Raw genomic sequence first — 19,649 nt, 5'->3', positions numbered from 1 at the left:
TATTCAAGGAAAGACAGACAGTGGGATAGTTCAAAAACGTGTATTTTAAACTGTAGATCTGTAGAACTGGCTGGAGGTGCTCTCTTCATCCTCTGGCATGGGAGCTGCTCGGAGCTCATCTGCCTTGCTGTGTGTTTCCTGGATCGGGCCAACTTTTACAGCTGCTTTTTGCATCTCTGCTTCTGTCTCCTTAAACCCCAGTCTGCCTTGGCAGATGGCCGCTCACACTGAGCCTGGTTCTGCTGGAGGTTTCTTCCTGTTAAAAGGGAGGTTTTCATCTCCACTGTCGCTACAATCATGCTTAATGAGAGGGATTACTGAAGAGTCTATTCTAAATAGTGTGACACACATCCATTTTGAGCATAGTTAAGGATTTTACTGAAACTAAAACGTATATAATGCATTTTAAAAAATACTTCTCTTCCCAGCCAATGTACTTAATAACCTGTATAAACGAGAGCCTTTAAAGATTTCACAAACAACGTACTTTAAAGTCGTTGAATTGTAGTATATTTCTTTAATAATATGCCAGACTCACAGTTTTAGCACATACTTATGGTGCAAAAACAACCCCTCCCTCTTGGAGGTAATTGGAGCTCACACCAGTTGTCCAGGCTCCGCTGACTGACAGACAACAACAGCTCTAGCCAAACTGGACTCAGTGTTAAAACATTTTCATCTGCTGGATAAGACAAGTATTAATATTGGTCTGAAAAGTTGGATTATCCTTACTTGAAGATCCGCATTTGGTTCAGGGGGCCACCATGATAAGCCTGCTGAGCAAGCTGCTGCTGTTATGTTGCTTTTACTGTCTGAGCACTCCAGGAGGTAAGACACAAGATGACAAAATGTACCCAACACTGAGCTGTTCTGCTGATATAATTCATATAAAGAGGCTAGCTTGAATGCTAGATTGCATTCAATCAATAATAGTAATTTTATTGACCCTTTGAAAGACTAAAGGTCACTGGGAAATTAGAAAATATTTCAGTAGGAGAGCTGACTTAGAGAACCAGCTCATGTTGGTTGAGTATTTTCTGCAGCTTTATCCTCATGGATGTGGCTCTACTAGACATAATACTAGACAGCTGCACATAATAGAAATCCTGAATATTCAGCTCTATATAGCAGAGCTACAATAATAAATGTTTGGTATTAGTTTCCAAACTCCTTCTGACATTGAGATAAACTTGTGACGCTGGCAAGTGATGGCAAAAGAGCATCAACTTTGCCATTAAGCCACGACTGGATAAGAAAAAAAAAGGGCTTTGACAACCATTATGTTGTCTTTTGTTTCATTTCTATTTTTTCAATGGGGACACTAATGGTTCAATCAAAGTCAAACATCAAAGCTCACCTAAAATCATTATTAGATCAAAGAAAGTATCAAATTGCCCTCAAAGGAGAAGCCAATGCAGAAATCGATTTCTTTATCTGAATTTAGATATTGGATGTGAGAGTTCTGGTTGAAGAGAGAAAGGCTCTTCTGGCCAGGATGTTTAGATTAAAATTTATCGCTACAAAAGTTGGTCTTCATATAATTTTCATCACTTATTTTTGCATTTATTTGAATTTAGAGAGCTAATAAGAGCTAAAAATGTTTAACTGAATCCTAACCAAAAACGCAAATCTAAAAGAAGCGATGATGTTTTCTAATATAAAAAAAGCAATTTTGAATCTTGCTTTTCCTTCAGCAATCTTATTTTTTTTCTATTTTACCACCTATTCAAAAGCAGCTGTCCCATTTCTTGACCATGAGCAGTCATGCCTCCCTGTGCCTCACTAATAGGGGCGCCTTGCTGGGTGATTGTTGTCATTTATTCCTGTCAGGTCAGATTCTGCTAGAGCAACAGTGATGCCAAATGTGATGGATGCCACGTCACCAAGGCCACTGTTTATAAATGCTTCTAACCTTCCAGCACAAGGGAGGAAATGCTTGCAAGTAAAACAGAAGGTTGTTTGTGGAAATGCAATAAAACGGAAACAACATGGTTTAAATATTGCTCAGCTTTTAAGATCCGCAGTGACGAATTTAATACTCCTTTAAGGTGGTACAGAATTCTAGATTTAGACTTTTCTGACTTCAGATATGTTTAACCTTTTAAATATTAGACTTTTCTGCTTTGAGCTTTGGAAGAAGCTATGGATATTTTTCAGAAAATAATTGGTATTTGACATAAAACACCTTCCCTAATACTATCAAAAGCCAGATTCAGTAACTGCCCCTAGAAATGTTTTATCATTCCAGTGATCTGTTAAGACCCTTAGCAAAAACAATGATATTCAGTCATTAGAGTTAGAAAAACTTTATTGTCATTTTGTATACATAACAAAATTATGTTGCTTATGGCTTCCAATAGAACATTAGCGTTTAAACTGCAGCATTGATCACCATGTAAATGGTATGGAAGAAAAGGAAAACCAGTTTAAATAATAATAGTGCAAAAGGACTTTAATATGGAAAGGTTCAGTACAGTGCAAAATAAATATGGTACAAAATGCAGTGTAAAATTAAGTTGTTTCCTATTTAAAAGGATTATTAAAAAATATATGTTAGGGGCAACAGACATGCAGCGCTGGGATGAAATGTCCTTAAAGGAGGGACAGGATTCCTCTGCACTGCGGTGCGTGTCATTTTCAGCAACATTTAATGGTCAGACTGCAGCAACATGAACTTCACCCCCCACTGCTTCTCCAGAGGTTGATGATGAGGAGGTTTGTTTACATAGATAATCTTATATATGTGATTTTATTAGTCTGTGTAGGTTATAGATTTTATATAAGCCCAAGATAACAAAATATACCCGTTATTTGTTTCACGTCACAATCATGTTTTGGTTAGCTGCTTAGCAAAGTGATATAAACAGACCAAGTGTTGTAGTCTATGTATATTACCTGTTTATAGAGTCCTAGTCTTGACTGTAGCAGGAGGGTTATTAGACAAGGAATACAGGGAGGAATAGATGGAGGATGGGGGCAAAGAGGCCATGGCGGTTCAGGATATGTTTGGTCAGACTTCTGCACTTGCTGTCAGGTAGGATGGTCCACTGTTCATGAAAACGGTACTTCATTTTCTCTGGGACTGCGTTTTTTATTTAAACAAACATTAAAAATCTGTATTTTATTTTACTTTTATAATTATCTTTTAGTAAATGTTTATAATTACTTTTTGTTATTTCAATTACTATTGGGAGTTTATCATTTTCTTTATTGGGAGGCTATCTAAACTTTTTAACCACAACTGTATTACATTTATGTCAGTACACCTATACAGTGTGTAATTAATACACACTGTAGCTTTAAAGAAATAGTCGTTCTATAACAGATGAATAAGATTCCGTCTCTTTAAAAGGTTAAGTCTTCAGAGTCTGTGATCTAGGACTAAACTTTAAAGTTTTGACAAAAGCAGTTATGTTTATAGCCAAAAAATGTTGATGCTGCCTGAAGAACGGTCTTAAATATACGGTATTTTATATTATGAAGTCTCTACAATAGAATCTTCTTTAGAGTCTCTTAAAGAATACTATTTTGAGTTTCTTGAAAAAAAAAATCTTAGGAGTTTGCATAAGAAAATGTTCTTTAACTGAAAAGTATATTTTTTAAAAGGATTGGTACGTGGAAGGCATGACTGGTCTTTAGGCATTGTTCAAATAATCAGTTTCTTTACAAAGAACAGATTTGAAATGTCTACAAGATGAATCTCCCATAAAGTCTATTGTGTCACAGTCTTGGTTCGGTTATGTTTTCTTTTGAGTATTCAGTTTTACTTTGTTCTGTGTTTTCTAGTTTTATTGGTTTAAATCCTATTTTAATTGTGTTTTCTGGTTATATTTCAGTTCTTATGTTTTTATTTGTTGCCCTCTGCTGTCCTCTTGTGTTGGTCTCCTTTTCCCTAGCTCCTTTCTAGGCTCCTCTCTTCACACCTGCTCCCAATCAGTTCGTTAATCCTCTATTTGTTCAATCTCCCATAAATACTCTCCTTGTGCATTTGCTCAGTGCTGGTTCCTTGTCATACTTCGTCTTACCTCATTATGATTGTTTTCCCCTGATGTCTCCATGGTTCTGGTTTCTTTTACTTTTTTCATGTTGTTTTTTGGGTTCCTGCCTCAGCTGTTTTTGAACTTTTCATTAAACCTAGAAAAACTCACCTCTGCCTCCCTGCCTCTGCATTTGGGTCCTCAAACCTCAACCAAACGCTGACATATTGTTGTAATGGTCTTTAGAGTTTCAGCATGACCTCTACCATATTGTTCATATAGAAGGAATGGGATAGTCTGGTTTATGGGTGTTGAGCAGTATTCGTGAAGGGAACAGCTTTTAGAGTCACTGTCTAAGGGATGAATTTTAGATGGTGTAGCATATGAATGCTCTTTAAGGTCCCATCAAAAAAAATATCTTTGGAGTTTCTTTGCTTCAACAATTAAAGTCTGTAAAAAGTACTGGTTTACCTTTGATAAACAAAGAAAGAAGGTAAGTATCTGTAGCCATTAGCACCACATGGCACAGCAGTCAAAAAAGTTGTCTTTAGTTGTCTCTATCAAAAGGTTACAATTTGGACATTTTAGTAGTTATTTTCTTTACCACACTGAGATAGCATAAAAGAGTTGACGACTGGATTTTATCCTTCCTCAGTAGCTGCTGGTATTGTCCTGGCAATCTGGTCAGACAACTTCATTGACACAGACTCTACCAATCGATACAGCTCTGAAAAGCCTATGTTGATACAAGGAATTACAGTAGCAGCCATTTAAAAGTGGTCATTCCCAGTCAAAAGCCAGTGGAATGGCAGTCAAATTGCAGCAACATCCCCTCCATCTTCCAGCCACCTTCTCAGCTTTCTCATGGGCATGCATATTTATTTTCTCTAACTCCACCCTTTCACTGAATTACAGGGTCTGACCAGGAGAAAATGCTTCTCTTTAGATCTTAATGTCCACAAATCATGACAGAATATTTCAGATGTTTAAAAAGCAATTTAGGGGAGTAGCCAGGGACTAGCTCAGGGTCCATCAAGGAAAGTGGGGAAATTTTCAATGGCTACTACTGTATTTAAGTGGCATGTTTATCACTTAATGTAATTTAGTCAAAACAAGCAAGAAGGTTCAAAAATGCCATGTGGCATAATCAAAAGACATCAGGGAGCTCAAGTCATCTTAGATTATAAACTCCAGATTTAGCATAAACTGTTAATTCTCTTTCTTATTCCCCAGTGGACCTTTTTCTTGGTGTTTCATGTCACCTTTAAACTTCTCCTTTCTGTTGTTCAGGTGCTGCTGAGGCAGAGCAGACTGTAATGAAGAAAATCTTCACTGGCTACAACCTGAAGGTTCGCCCTGCTCTGACCCCTGCTGATAGGGTGGTGGTTCGTGTGGGGATGATCCTGTCCTCCTTCGTTGGATTGGTAGGCAAATTATCTCACTGTTTTACATAAGGTGTTTGAAGTATCAGCATATTTTAAATAAGACCTGACAGACCCTTGAAGAAAACTTATAGGAGATCCCTGTATATCTCTAAGTTGTTATTATAAAATAACAAAAAAATGGTTTAGCAGACAAAAAAACTGAACTATTATAATCACCTTAATAAGAATTATGAATCTGATAGAGCAGAGAGTATAAAATAAGACAACAGACTGAAAGATCTCAAGAAGAGGATTCTGAGCAGAAAGGTCAGAATCGAAGTAATTGAATAAAAACAAAAATATCTCCTCTACATTTTCAAAAATGATACAGGAAAACAGGGAAGGTTTTCCTTTTTTTATTTGAGAAGCTTTCATGAACACTCTCCCAGAAATATGCCACTGAACGTTTTATTTAAATGTGCCAGACACAAAGGGGGCAGTGTACTGTAAAACTAAAACTTGTCAGCCAATCAGAATCCAACCATGACTTCGTGTCTGGAATAAACTGCGGATCCAAATCATTGATCATGGATAAAAAAAATTACAAACAAAAAGTATTTGAAGAAATGTTAAAAGTCATGACCGCTCCGACAAAATTCATTTTAAACTTCATGATGGTTGCACATGTGTTGCAGCAAAGAAATATTGTGTTGCTTTTATGATCACCGTGACATAGCTGAGATTATTATCCTTCTTTTTAATTCAATTAATTATGTTATTTTACATATCATTATTATTATTATTTCATATCCATATGCAGGCTTAAATCCTGAGATGATATAAATTCGTCCATTTTAGGATAAATCATTTTAAAGGATGTATAACGCTGTTAATGTGAAAGGCATAACTGCAAAAAAATGTCAAATTTTGTGTGTGAACAAGGCCTGGATCAATACACATACACTGTGATTCAATTCATCTCAAGGCACTTTACAGTTCACCAGATCATGCAGTCAAATTGATTCAAAGTGTCTTCTATCTAAGGAAAACCATTTGATTGTATCGACTCATTGACTCGAAGGCAATCCCCCACTCTAAGCATACTTATAGCGACAGTGGAGAGGAAAAACTCCCTTTAAACAGGAAGAAACCTCCAGCAGAACCAGGCTCAGTGTGAGCGGCCATCTGCCAAGGCCGACTGGGGTTCAAGGAGAGTACAGTTTGTATTAGGGTGATGTGTGGATTTCTATAACTTGGTCATTCAGATGTGTTAAGGCACTACGTGTCACTTTTTTACTGTCACCTTATAAAAGTGGAAGTTGTATCTATAAGTTATCATCTTGAAAATGACCTTTTGTGCTTCACAGGCGCATTGATGGTAACCTATTTGTATTCACCACAAGCTTAAGACTAAACAAGCATATTGTCCTAAGCTTCATGAAGCTATTAGTGCGTCTTTAGTGCAGATTTTTGCTGTTGAAACTGTTATTTGTGCTGCGCTTGTTTTTAAAGATACAATCATTTTGAATTTTGGCTTATGACGTCCCATCCCATTAGAGTTTCTAAACCAACCATTCCAGAAATGTATTATCTTCCAAAACTGCTTCAAAAGTTGTACATAGAGAACAACTTAGCAGCAGTGTGTAGTGTAATGCTGGTGAAGACTTTCATTCATCCTGATCATAGTAATTCCCAAAAAGTAAAAAAAAAAACAATCCACTGCACTTTGTTTCCAAGCTTGAAGATGTTTTGCTTCCCATCCATGAAGCTTTTTCAATTCAAAATGTCAGAAATAGTGTTGAGTTCGAGGCTTTATAGAGTGGACCAAAACAAAGCAGATTTCAGATTCAAAAACAAGCAATTCAGCGAATGATTGCTTGATTCCTTCCCGCCATCATCTCAATCCGCACCCCCTTACAGGGGAACACAGCACTTTACCTCTTCAGCGAGGCTAACAATTCCCTTTAACGGCCTCCCTTTCAGAGAGATAGACAGGTTTTAGGTATTACAGGCTAAAAAAAAGAAACAAAACGACCCCCATTCCAAAGGGGTGGACCCTCTTGTCAGGTTCAATTAGCATGTTTTCTAAGGCGAAACAAGGCTATGTTTTAGTCCACTCTCAAAAACCTCGAACCCAATGCTACGTCTGACATTCTAAGTTGAAAAAGCTTCCTGGATGGGAAGCGAAACGTCTTCAAACTTGGAAACCAAGTCCAGTGGATTGTTTTTTATCTTTTTTGGAATGACTCTATAATGTGATGTTTACCCTATGGTATGCTTTAATTGTGAATTCTTGATAGGTAGATTTTGACGGGAATTTCTATGGGGTTGCTAGGGGTAACGGCAAAGCCACATTAAGGATCTGGGAAGATGATGAACTGCTAAACATTGTAAAACAATCATAACACCTACTAAAGGGAAACATGCCTTCTGTAATATTCATTGCCAGTACAGGAATGCCATATAAGGTTACGTTATAACTTTATATCAGGATATGAGAACAGCACTAACGTCTGGTCGGATGGTGAAGCCATCAGCCAAAATTAAAAAACAGCACAAACTACAGTGTTACTTGCAAAAATCTACACTTAAATAAACTGACTCTGGCCTCTGGATGATCTGTTTATTATCTCTGAAACAAAAATAGCACAAATTATTATTTTAAAAATGCCCAAACCTACACTAACCAATCACTAACAATTTAATTTGCTGTGTGTTTTTTCATGTTGTGTTGTCAGCTTCACACAGCTCAGTTGTGCTTGTCACTGAATTGTGAGCGTTGGAATCAGTGCACTAATATAGTTTAAAGTAGGCTCGTTTAGCATTATATAAAAATTGTGGTGAATAAAAATAAGTGACCCGAATGCGAGTTTTACATACTCTCCTGTTCTTCTGTAACTTCCATTCAATTCAATTTTATTTTATTGTGCCAATTCACAAGACATCCTCTCAAACCAGATTACAGAGTCAGTTTAATCAAATCAATACAGCACATTCCATAAGTCTTTAACTTTACTGTTAAATCTTAAAACAGTGTTATTTTTTTATTTATTTTTGCTAAATTCCTTCCTGCTGCACAAATAATTATTTCCTAATGGTGCTGCCCTCTGCTCTCATCTAACATACGCTGACACCAGCTGGTTAGAAGAGGTTAAAAGAGTAATGGTTTGCTACGTAGCTCAAGGTCAATTCAGTCCCACGTCTGATGTTTATGCATTTAGACACTAGTTATGACATATGTGAATAAAATTGAATAAAATTAAAGGTATTAAACGTTTTAATGCATTTTTTCTGTGATGTTATGATATACACATGTACACATCTACAACTGACTCGACTAACCTGATTTTTTTTTACAATGACCCTGTCACCTTTATTTCAAGGATTTCTGTCCCTCTTTAAGTCTGCATTACACATGACCTCTGCTGTTATCATTGAAACTTCCCCTGTCATGCCTGATATTATAGTCTGGATCAGGTTGACAGCTGACTTACTGTGACCCATTTGTTTCATTTATCCAGGTGCTTTACAGTCAACACAGTATTCCTATTAAAATTCACTTCTGATTCTCCAAATACCCCAAAATAAAAAGAATGACTGCATCTGTCGTCTACAGCCTAATCCTGTGCTTCATGTAGAATTTTTGTCAATCTCCAAGCTCTGCACTGGTGGTACTCAATCTATAGGAGGAGATGCGCTGTAAAATAAAAACATCCGACTGTAACCATACAGATTATGATGGTGGAGGACTGTTGAGTTCTTTTAACAAAGCCACTATCATTATCATGTATTATTTATACATGATAATGTTCCATTTATTATTGTGAATATACTTTATAAATCTTTTCCAGTTTTGTGGTCATCGTTCTGGGGCCTACCTGGATTGTTCTATTTAACAAAGCCTTCTGGGGAAAAAATAAAAGCCTACTTAGTAAAAGGCTCCTACCTTACACCACTAATTCTTATCTGTGAAAAATCTATTTTTAATGTCATTAATGTCACAGGCAGGTTTTATCTCTGATTATGTGAAACAATAAACTTAACACAGAATGACTGTAAATCTCCTACATATTGTGACATCTTTGGCCTTCTATAAAGCCTGAACACACATCAGAGTTTCTACAGTTGTACCCTTGCACTTTCATGGTATTTCAAGCTTCATAATGTCCATCCACATGTCAGTGTACCCAGAAGCTGAAGCCAGTCAAGGTCAGCCTCAGACCTGAAGTGAGTTCATAAAGGACTCTTAAACATCATGAAGGAAACTCTCTTGGAAAGTGGATTTTCTACAAGCATTCAGCCTTCCCAGCGACCTGTAATAGAAGTGTCAGTAATGGTAGAAATGTGTTTTGTGTCACATAGGTTTAAGGCGACCCCCACCTCCCCTTTGATGCAGACCCAGCTGTCTCACTAACATGCCTGTGTTTTAAATAGCAGCTCAGGATCAGGGAAGCTAAGGCCTCCTGCCTCAAGCCATGAAATATACAGTGAGTGTCCCACAATGCAGTGCATTCCAGGTTGAAGACAAAAATATATCTTACTGATTGGGAGAGAGAGTGGAGTTTATTACAGAGTTTAAATTGGCAGCATTGGAATAATCATCATCATTACTATTAATATTATTTTTAACATTAGCACATTTATTGCTGATGTCATTTATGAGCCCCTACCCAGACTAACAATTATATTTTGCAATCGTGTTTTCTGTTGCATTGGGATTTTGTGTTCACATTTTATCTTTTTATTTTTAACCCTAGCTTTTTGTTTTTATGCATTATGGTCCTTGCAAAAGCTTTGTGCACTAGAAGCCACAGCAACAGCAGAGCTTAAATTACTGGCTTTTCTTAACGTTTCTGCAACAATAAAGTTATTGAATGAAAAAAAAGGGCACCATCACTGCTTTGGGAGAATATTTTTTCTTGCTTCTTTCGATGTATTCTCAAACATATGCTGTACAGTAACGGTTTTCGTTCTTTGATTATTTTACAAACATATACAGTGCTGCTTGAAAGTTTACATACCCTTCCATTATTCCAAATAAGCTGACAGTAAAAGAAATTGAAATTTACAAAAGTAATAATACATGATAATGAGAAAAAATGGAAATCATGACGTAGCTTTTGAAAAAAATAATAATAAGACCTCTCTACAACGAGTGTTCAAGAGTGAGGCCATTATGACCCATTCTATCCTAAAAGTAGAACTCCAGCTCCAATCAATTGCTTTAGTTGGAAGCAGTATTATTGTGAATATACTTTATAAATCTTTCCCTGTTTTGAAGTCATCGTTCTGGGGCCTACTTGCATCAATATAATATCAATCTTAGGGTTTTTGGACCTGGATTATCCAACTCTGTAAATCTGACTGTATCCATTTACATGGCCTAGAACCTTATCTTTATTTTCAAACTGCCAGTATTAAACCCAGTCTGATCGCTTTAATGCAGTGGAATCTAAAATGTTTGCTTGTTTTAACATTTCTCCTAGCAACCTGTGTAATCACCATTAGCACATCCACAATTTATTACCCCATATATGGTATCTTTGAAAATCAGGCCCTTAATTGGGTCCTCCATGATATTGGTGTTTAATACCCAGATGGATTCCACCCTTCCTTTCTCTTGTAGTAGACAAATATCTCATACTTTTGTTGGTTTATGATTTAAAATATTGGTTTTCATTTATTGAATAAAAAGATACCCCGGCACATTAACCTTTACCACTTTCCTTTCCACCTTCTTTCCCTGTTTAGCAAACAGAGCTCTCTGTTTACCTCCCTGTTTGTTTAGACACTCAGGTATTTAATAATGCAATGATGAAACTATTTCCTGCAAAGAGGAAAATGCTATCAATGAAAGATATCAGCAATGAGTTTAGGGTGTTTCTTTGACCTTATTGGTTTCTTTTTTCTACATACAGGAACCCTAAAAAGATGACTTGTATCAGCCATAATAAATATGCTGTTTTATTTTTTTTTTCAGAATATGAAAAATGAAGAAATGAGCACAATCGTTGTTATGAATCTGGTAAGTGTATTTGCAGTTCAGCCCTTTCTGCCTCAGGGTAAAAGGTTCAGTAGCCCTCAGGATTTTACATTATTTCTTCTAAAGATGTAAAAAGAAAATCTGTCATGGTCATCACCATGTTAAGCTCATACGCTCTACTCATCCATACATCACAGAAAACAGACCAGTTGGAGTATACCAGGCAGAATGAAAGCATATGCAAATCTTGTCATTTTTATGCAAATGAAAAGGAAATCATCCCCGAGGACTCTAATTAAAGTCGTGGAAAAATGAAAGGGTAGAAAAACTGATGAAATGACAAACTGCTTTACATTTGTACTGAATAAGCAATGTTTCTGCCTGCTGTCCTTTGCGCTTTCTCTCTCTCTCTCTCTATGTAAACCACAAACTGAACCGTTTTGACAGGAATGGACAGATTATCGTCTGAAATGGAAACCCAAGGAGCACGATGGGATTGAGGTGGTACGTGTTCCCTCTTCGAGGGTGTGGCTTCCTGACATCGTTCTAATCAATAAGTAAGCCGTTTACAGTGACCCCAATGACTGCTTAATAAAACTTTTTTTTTCTGTTTTGTATTTAAAAAGCTATGTTGCATCATTTTACATAGTAAAATTATGTAGATTTTAGGGTCTTCACAAATATTTCCTTTAAACTGTGCTATGCCTGACATGCTACATCTATGTATTATACTCATTCTCATGTCAGAGGAATGAAATTAGCTTGAAGTGGCCAAGCACACAGCTGAACATTGCAAAGCAGCATATTAGTGCAAGACTAAACGGACACCGATGAAAAAGGTAGTGAGTTTTTACTTTTAACTGTGAGCTCATAAGGTGAAGATAAGGCAATTAGTCCAGTAAGGAGGAGGGCGCTGCAAGAAATGTTTTTAAAACTTAGTGAATCTCTTTAGTGAATGCTCCATATCCAGGGATTTTTGAAGCTCTCTAAGGAAAACTTAGTCTACCTTTAACTCAAGCACCAAGTGACCAGAATTATAAAAAAAAAAAAGAAAAAAGAAAGATATTATTTCATCATTCAGATTTGGCTGCATGAAAATACTAAATTTTCAGAAGACAATAATCAAAGTTAATGTATCAGGTGACTTATATTCATGTGTACCTACTTTTTCTCTTACCAATTTGCAATTTCTACACTCGGAAACCTTTGGCATTTGAAACGATACAATTTGTTTTCAGTCTGATCATCTGCTGCTGTACGACTCTGTCCAACTAGCTGAATAATATATTAGCATGTGAAACCCACGGTGCTAACACTTGGAATGTGTTGGTCACTGCAGTTCTTTGGGATGATCACATTTGTGGTATATGTCCACAAATATATATATTCTAAAGTTTATAATATGAGCCCTCATATGATAACAAAATATTCGCTTTAAATTATGGGTTGGAGTAAAATTCAATCCAGGCTTCATCTTTTGTGCTCCAGTTCTGACCAGCATGCTTAAGTCCCTGTCACACCTTAACGATTCAGCGTTTTAGCTTTCTGGGACATCAAGCGTAAGCTGGCTAAATCGTCAAGGTGCGACAGCGGCTTTACACTGATATTCACATGTGTGCAAACTGTCAGATTTCAATCAATGCTATGCGGTGTTTGTGTAAAATCTAGCATTGGTGAATGAAAGAAGGCTGTCACAGTGTGTACATCTATGCTTATTTTTAAAATGCAGTGTTTGCCTTTACAAGGTCGGGTTAAGCTGGTTGGAAGAAGTTTAAATAGGGATTTAGAATCTAGTTTATTTGGTTCTTGCATTGATAAAAAAAAATCTGAAGCTAATTATTGGGCTTTAAAACTTCAGAGGAACATGTGGATGCGCTGTTATTGTCTTAGTTTACTGTAATAACTTTATATGCAAAAGAGAATCTACTGACAGATGACACAGAAAAGTAAAATATATAGAAACGCAACATATTTACCTACGTGATTTAGTTTCTGCTCACAAAAAAGTATTTAGTATGGTTCTTTTATTTTTTTATTGGAGATTCATAGCTCCAAAGGCTTTTTTTTATGTTTAAATTTTGTTTTAAAAATTACTTAATAGCAGCAATGAAAAGCCTGATAAGACATGCATCTTAAGTTAGTTTTTCTTACTCTGACATTTAATGACTTTAACTTGTTGTGCGTCTGACTGTAAGGGTTCTGCCCTTAGTTTAGGTTTCTTTTGAAGTTTTTAGTTTCACTTTAAATTGTGTCTTTGTGGCTGTTTTCTGGCAGTGCTGTGTTTTTGTGTTACTTTTTGTTGCCCATTTTTGTCATTCTCTTTTCCTCTTGGCTCCTTTCTAGCTGCTTCTGTCCACACCTGCTCCCAATTAACTGATTTCTTCACTCTTGTTTCTATCTCCCATATATAATCCCCCTCTGCAGCTCATCAGTGCTGGTTTCTTGTTGTTATTTGGCTCCTCGTGTGTGTTTTCCCCTGACATCTCCTGGTTTTTTGGTCTCCTGTATTTTATTCTTTGATTTTGTTTCTGTTACCCTTTTTGATTAAATCAGAAAAAAAACTCATCTCAGCCTCCTTCTACTCTGCGTTTGGGTTCACAATCACATCCACCACCTTGACACTTACTGAAACCCAGAAAAACAAGGACTAACTTAAGTCAAATATGACATCACTGACGAAAATTCTGATATTTTTTAACTTATCTGTTATTTCCCCTGATTGTTTTCATTCACAGACTATGCACATTCCGCCCTGTTTGTGTTTTATTCTATTTGAAATATAACCAAACATTCAGCTGTTTTGATTTAATCTTACTATAAGGTAAACTTTAGTGCTCTGATTTAACAAAATTTATGAACAAGGGACCCTTTAATTCGAAAATCCCTTTTGCAGGTGAATGATCACATTGTTGTTAATAGACATCAGCTAAAGAGGAGGTACATTAAAGCATTCATCCAGTGGAAAAACTGCAGAAGAGTGCATTTATTTAGACACACCAAGAGAAGCAAGTGGAGGCCTTCTTTTTCCCATATCCCAACACATTCATGCTCCCATTAACACCACTGTAAATACCCCCACTACTCCCTTTATCAACATTTTATAGGCAATTAAGCAGCATGGCTCTCTAATAATTGGGCTGATGGCACCGTTCAGCAAATTCAGTATGCAAGGCTTTCGCTTGGAACCGCTTACATTAACACACAAATATCTACATCAACAAAAGTCTCTGTGTACTTCCCATAATGGGTGATCAATATTGCTCATTTCAGTCTAAGCCTCACAGATAGTTGGGTTTTATTTAGACTAACAATAGGAATACGAGCCAGATTAATTACCTGCATAGTAAAAGCCTTAAACTGTCGACTATATATGGATGTTTCAATTGAGTCTTTCTGCCAAGAAAGGTTTGTGTACATGTTCCAACATTTGCCAACACATTTAATGCCAAATAAAATGTTTTAATATCATTTAGGATCTAGTCAATTAAACAACATAGCTGTGCAACTAACTTCAATATTTTGGCACAGTCTAGCCCACAGTTAAAGGTAAGCTTTTACAGACAATTTCCAGTATTAAGAGATTGTAAAAATTTGATCACAGTTATGGTTTCAAGTTATCCATCTAAGCCATCTGTAATGGAACATCTTCTATTAACCATTTGTCAATCGATGCCCACAAAGGGAACATTTCATACCCACTTCGACAACTGGGGATAAGAATACTGCATGGAAATGTGGTTATGAAATCACCTGAATTTGATCTGTAGGCAGTAGGTCACTACCTAGTGCAGGTAGAGCATTGTTTAGAGGATCAAAATAAGTAAAACTCAGGAACAAAACAGGTTTCAGATTGTGGAGCAGAGTGGCAGGTTTATTTGAGGCGGTTAAAAGAGTTATGAAATAGTATTTAAGAAAAAAAAAAAAAAAACATACTTAAAGTAGTCCTTTCTCTCCCATTATTCCACCAAGCCATGATTTCAATTTTCATTAAACTTTCGATTTTTTTTGGTCTATAAATGCAAAAAGAGATGGAATAATCTACTGAATTTAAATAACAGAAATGTAAAAGCAAGAAACTTTTTCATAAATGTTTTTCCATGTTTCTGTTTGCAGCAATGATGGAGTGTTTGATGTGGCCCTTCAAGTTCATGTTCAGATTTACAGTGATGGCAGGGTAACCTGGACGCCCCCTGCTCTCTACTGCAGCTCCTGTGGAGTCAAGGTGGAATCATCTTTATTTACTCTCTTAAAGGTTTTCCTTAAGTTTGGTGATTTAAACGCCTGGGTTTTATTTTCTTTCTTTCCAGGTGACATATTTCCCATTTGACTGGCAGAATTGCTCCATGAAGTTTCGCTCTTACACATACGATTCAACTGAGATCGACCTGCAATATGCAAGAGACTCAAGAGGCAATGAAATCAGGGAGATCCAGTTAGATGAAGGCTTCAGTGGTGAGTGGGAAACTATTTTTTATGTTTACCTTAATGACGAATTGTGGCTTTGTTATGTTTAAGTCATTTATGACTTTGCCAGATCCCCTATGAAAAAAATAACATGTAAATCCCGTAGGTTTTATCTCATTTGATGGAAACTAATATGCATTAGTACTCACAGGAACAACACAAGACAGCAATTTAAAATACCATATTCTTAGTACAACAATTGTATTGCAAACTTAACTAACTGACCAGCCATTAGTGAAACTGAACTACGAGACAAACAAACTACAACCAGTTCTTGGACGTTCTTTCATATAGGTTTATAATACAGATTCCTGTAAACAGCTTATGTTTTGCAATTTCCATCAAAATAAATTAATTTTTTAATATTTATCATTAATGTTTAAAAGCAGAGGTCACCAACGTGTTTCCTGCCTAAAGGACCACATGGGATGCCCTCAGTATTTTCTGAAAAAAGAACAACTCACCAGTGGACTAAATTTGAAATGTTATTTTATGCTGCTGCTCTTATTTTAATTTTTTAATCCTTTATAGAGCATTCTATCATATAGATCATTTAAAACATTTAAGCATTTATAGGGATTTATAAATGGGAATATTTAAAACCTAATTAGAAATGAAAAGAAACTATACAAATATTTTTTTATATATAGTTATGGTAAATGCTGACTCCTCCAGTTCATAGGTCAGCATTATTAGCCCGTCTTACGACAGTACCCATGAAGAAGACCTTAGTCTTAAAAAGATTGGTCAGCCCTGGTTTAAATGATGCTTTAAAAATATTCTTGCCTTGGTTTTTTTTTTACCCTGAGTTTTAAATTCCAGGCAGATATCACCCTGTTTACTGAATATCGAAATATTTCTCCTGTTAAGCTTAGGCTAGTAAGCTTAACAGGGAAGTGATGAAATGGAAGCGGGATTCCAAAAAATTAAAACAAGGGTTGGACTATTAATTTACATATTTGAAAATATCAGTTTAACATTAAACATATGAAGACCACATACAATTTCTTCTATAGAAGTTTCCCATGGCAAGTGTTTATTGTCTTTCACTGTCATTTTTGAATCTCAGTTGCATCAAGAAGGGCATTCAATATAAAAACTTTTCCAAATCACTAAACACGTTCTAATGACTTGATATGCTGAACCCTGAATACAGCAGCAGCCTCTATGAGCTCCAGATATAGGACTATAAACAAATACAGAGACTCTAATTGCATTTGTTCATGATATAGATTTAGCAGGCTTATACGTTGTTTAATTGGACATAGTGAAACATATCATATACTCATTAACCTCACATACATAGTTTTTACATGCTCCCTGTGAAATTCATTATAATATGTACTGTATGAAATTAATAAAAAAGTAAACACTGTTAAGAGAAAATCATATAAGCCATAGATGATATGCAAAATATGAAACATAAACTGAAAATCACTGAAAGTTTGCAATGTGATTTTTTTTTAACATTTCTTTTCCATGGGGGTTGAGGAGTGTCTTTATCGACTTGATTATATGCAAACCCAAGTTAGAGACCACCAAGGTGTCAAGTTGATTAAATCTACCCTGTTTTAATTCTTCTCCAGAGGGTGGTGAGTGGTACATCAGACACAAGCCAAGCAGGAAAAACATGAACGATGGCATCTACGAAGAAATGACTTTCTACCTGATCATAGAGAGAAAGCCTCTGTATTACATCATCAACATCATCATCCCCTGTATCCTCATCACAATCATCGCTATATTCAACTTTTACCTGCCTCCTGATGCAGGTAAAGCCTTTGAAAAAGTTAAACTCTTGGCTATAAAATGAGCTCAGCAGTTATAGATTAATTAAATAAATAATACTGGAAATACTGGATTAAGTAAACTATTGTTTCTTAATTTTGTCGGGAGGATTTAAAGTAAATTAGCTGGAACTAAGCTGAAACATGCATGTTTATGTGCAACCAGTCAATGTTTGTACTTAAAGGACCTTTTCTAGGTTACATTTTGAGAGTCTAAATGTCATATAACCCTAACCCTTCTAGAGTATAGTTTATAAAATAGCTAAATTTAATGCAAAATTATATAACTTTTGGCCACTAGGGGCGCTAGAAGTGTAAATTAGGATTAGCCCTTGTAAAGGCCACTGGTAAAGGCTCTGACTGCCATAGAGCTGCACACTATGGAGTTAGCTTTGTGTACGGTACTTATTAAATCCAAGAGGAAAGCGATCTGAAAGGGAAAAACAATTTTGAAAGTAAAATATATGTTTTGGAGAGAACAATTGTTCACCCTGATGGCAAAAACCGATGTTGATTAAATCTAAACAAAAAAAAACACTTTGAGAGAAATTTTTGTTTTTTGGGAAAACATTTACTCTCTAAAGTAGATTTCTCTCAAAAAGTTTTTCTTCTCTCTCTCAAAACCAATTAAGCATTTGCTCTTGATTCAGGATTTTTCCTCTTGTTGTGAAAATTGGGCCATGGGCGGGCCCGTGTTCCAATTGGCCAGTCTCAACAGAGTTGACAACTGAGTCCTGATCTGTTTATGCTATCAGTGTGAAAAGGTGTTCTCTCCAATATATTTATTATACATCCATAAACTCCATACACTCTGGATATCATGACTCATTCAGTGACAGATCTGACCCTCTCAAGTTGAAAAGTTTATTTTGAAGGGGAGCTTTCCTGTCGCATCAATGTGCACCAAGAGCTTTAAATTGACCTGATTTATTTTTTTTTCTTACCTCGATTAGAGTTAAAGGTATAGAGGTGGATTTTCTGATTCAGGGTGGATTATCAAAATAAGTGGTCCTCCTAATTATCTATTACTCTGGTCATATGTATATGTAAAGCCGTCCTATGTACTTGTCTCCATTTTCTCTTACTGGACATGAGTCTGACATAGTGGAAAAATTGCAAATCATATTTGTGAAAGAAAGCTTGAATGAGTGATGCAAACAGCAACCTTTAAACTGAGAGTGCAAGAGGAGAACTGGGCTTGTGCATGCTCTCACACGCGTTTAATAGGAGTATTGCATGTGCATTTTTTTTAAGAACAGAGGGTGGGTCTTTTCAAAAATTTGCAAAAATCCTCAACTATACCTTTAACATTGGTCAAAAGTTACACAATGTTGTTAGAAATGTAAGGGTTGTATTTTAATTGTCCTAAAGCTCTCACCACCACTCCTTTAACCAATGCCTTAATGTCGTGGAGGCCAAGAAATACTAGAGGGTATTTTGTCGGGGACTGTAAAGTCCTTGGTAGGGTCACCCAAAGCAAACAGGCTCTGGGTTACAGGGTAGACAAAGAACGGTTCTTAAAGCCATTATGAAGTCAAGGAAATCAAGACACGTGACATCGCCGGAGTCAGGACCCCACCCTCAATTCAATTCAATTCAGTTCAGTTCATTTATAAAGCGCCAATTCACAACACATTACCTCAAGGCACTTCATAGAGACAATTCAACCTGATCATACTGTCAGATTGGTCCAAAGTTTTCCATCTAAGGAAAACCAGCTGATTGCAGGGACTAATTGAAAGAAATCCCTCACAACAAGCTTGCTTGTAGCGACAGTGGAGAGGAAAACTTTCTTTTATCAGGAAGAAGATCCAGCAGAACGATTATTCAAATAATGGTCAACTATATTGCCTTTGACGCAAAAACGTTTGTCTATCAATAAGCTCTATCTAGAACTACTGAAGTAGAAAAGTTTAGTTTCACGTGGTTTAATTCTATAAAACATTTTATTTGAGGAACCTTTTGCTACCTGATTATTAAGCAATGAATAAAAACAGAAATTGGTAGATTAATCAATCAGATAAATCTTTGTTACTCAAGCCCAAAGTGAACAATTTGGACCAAGTGCCATCTG

The 19,649-nt window shown here is 36.2% G+C and overlaps 1 protein-coding gene across 1 annotated transcript in view; it reads left to right on the top strand.

Annotated features, from left to right (window-relative positions):
- Positions 1-622: 622 nt before the first annotated feature.
- The window catches only part of chrnb1 (cholinergic receptor, nicotinic beta 1), a 33,543-nt gene continuing 14,516 nt past the window's right edge, over positions 623-19,649 (top strand). Inside the window, exons 1-7 of the mRNA XM_015373780.1 lie at positions 623-828; positions 5,268-5,401; positions 11,322-11,366; positions 11,772-11,881; positions 15,438-15,546; positions 15,632-15,776; positions 17,375-17,560. Of these exons, the coding sequence (XP_015229266.1) occupies positions 765-828; positions 5,268-5,401; positions 11,322-11,366; positions 11,772-11,881; positions 15,438-15,546; positions 15,632-15,776; positions 17,375-17,560 (793 nt within the window). The 5' untranslated portion in view covers positions 623-764. The remainder of the gene's footprint in view (positions 829-5,267; positions 5,402-11,321; positions 11,367-11,771; positions 11,882-15,437; positions 15,547-15,631; positions 15,777-17,374; positions 17,561-19,649) is intronic.

This window comes from Cyprinodon variegatus, unplaced genomic scaffold, assembly GCF_000732505.1.
Source record: "Cyprinodon variegatus isolate N-32 unplaced genomic scaffold, C_variegatus-1.0 Scaffold92, whole genome shotgun sequence".
In the NCBI taxonomy this organism is placed as follows: domain Eukaryota; kingdom Metazoa; phylum Chordata; class Actinopteri; order Cyprinodontiformes; family Cyprinodontidae; genus Cyprinodon; species Cyprinodon variegatus.
The sequence above is the reverse complement of the archived record's forward strand: the minus strand, read 5'-3'. Positions and strand labels throughout refer to the sequence as shown.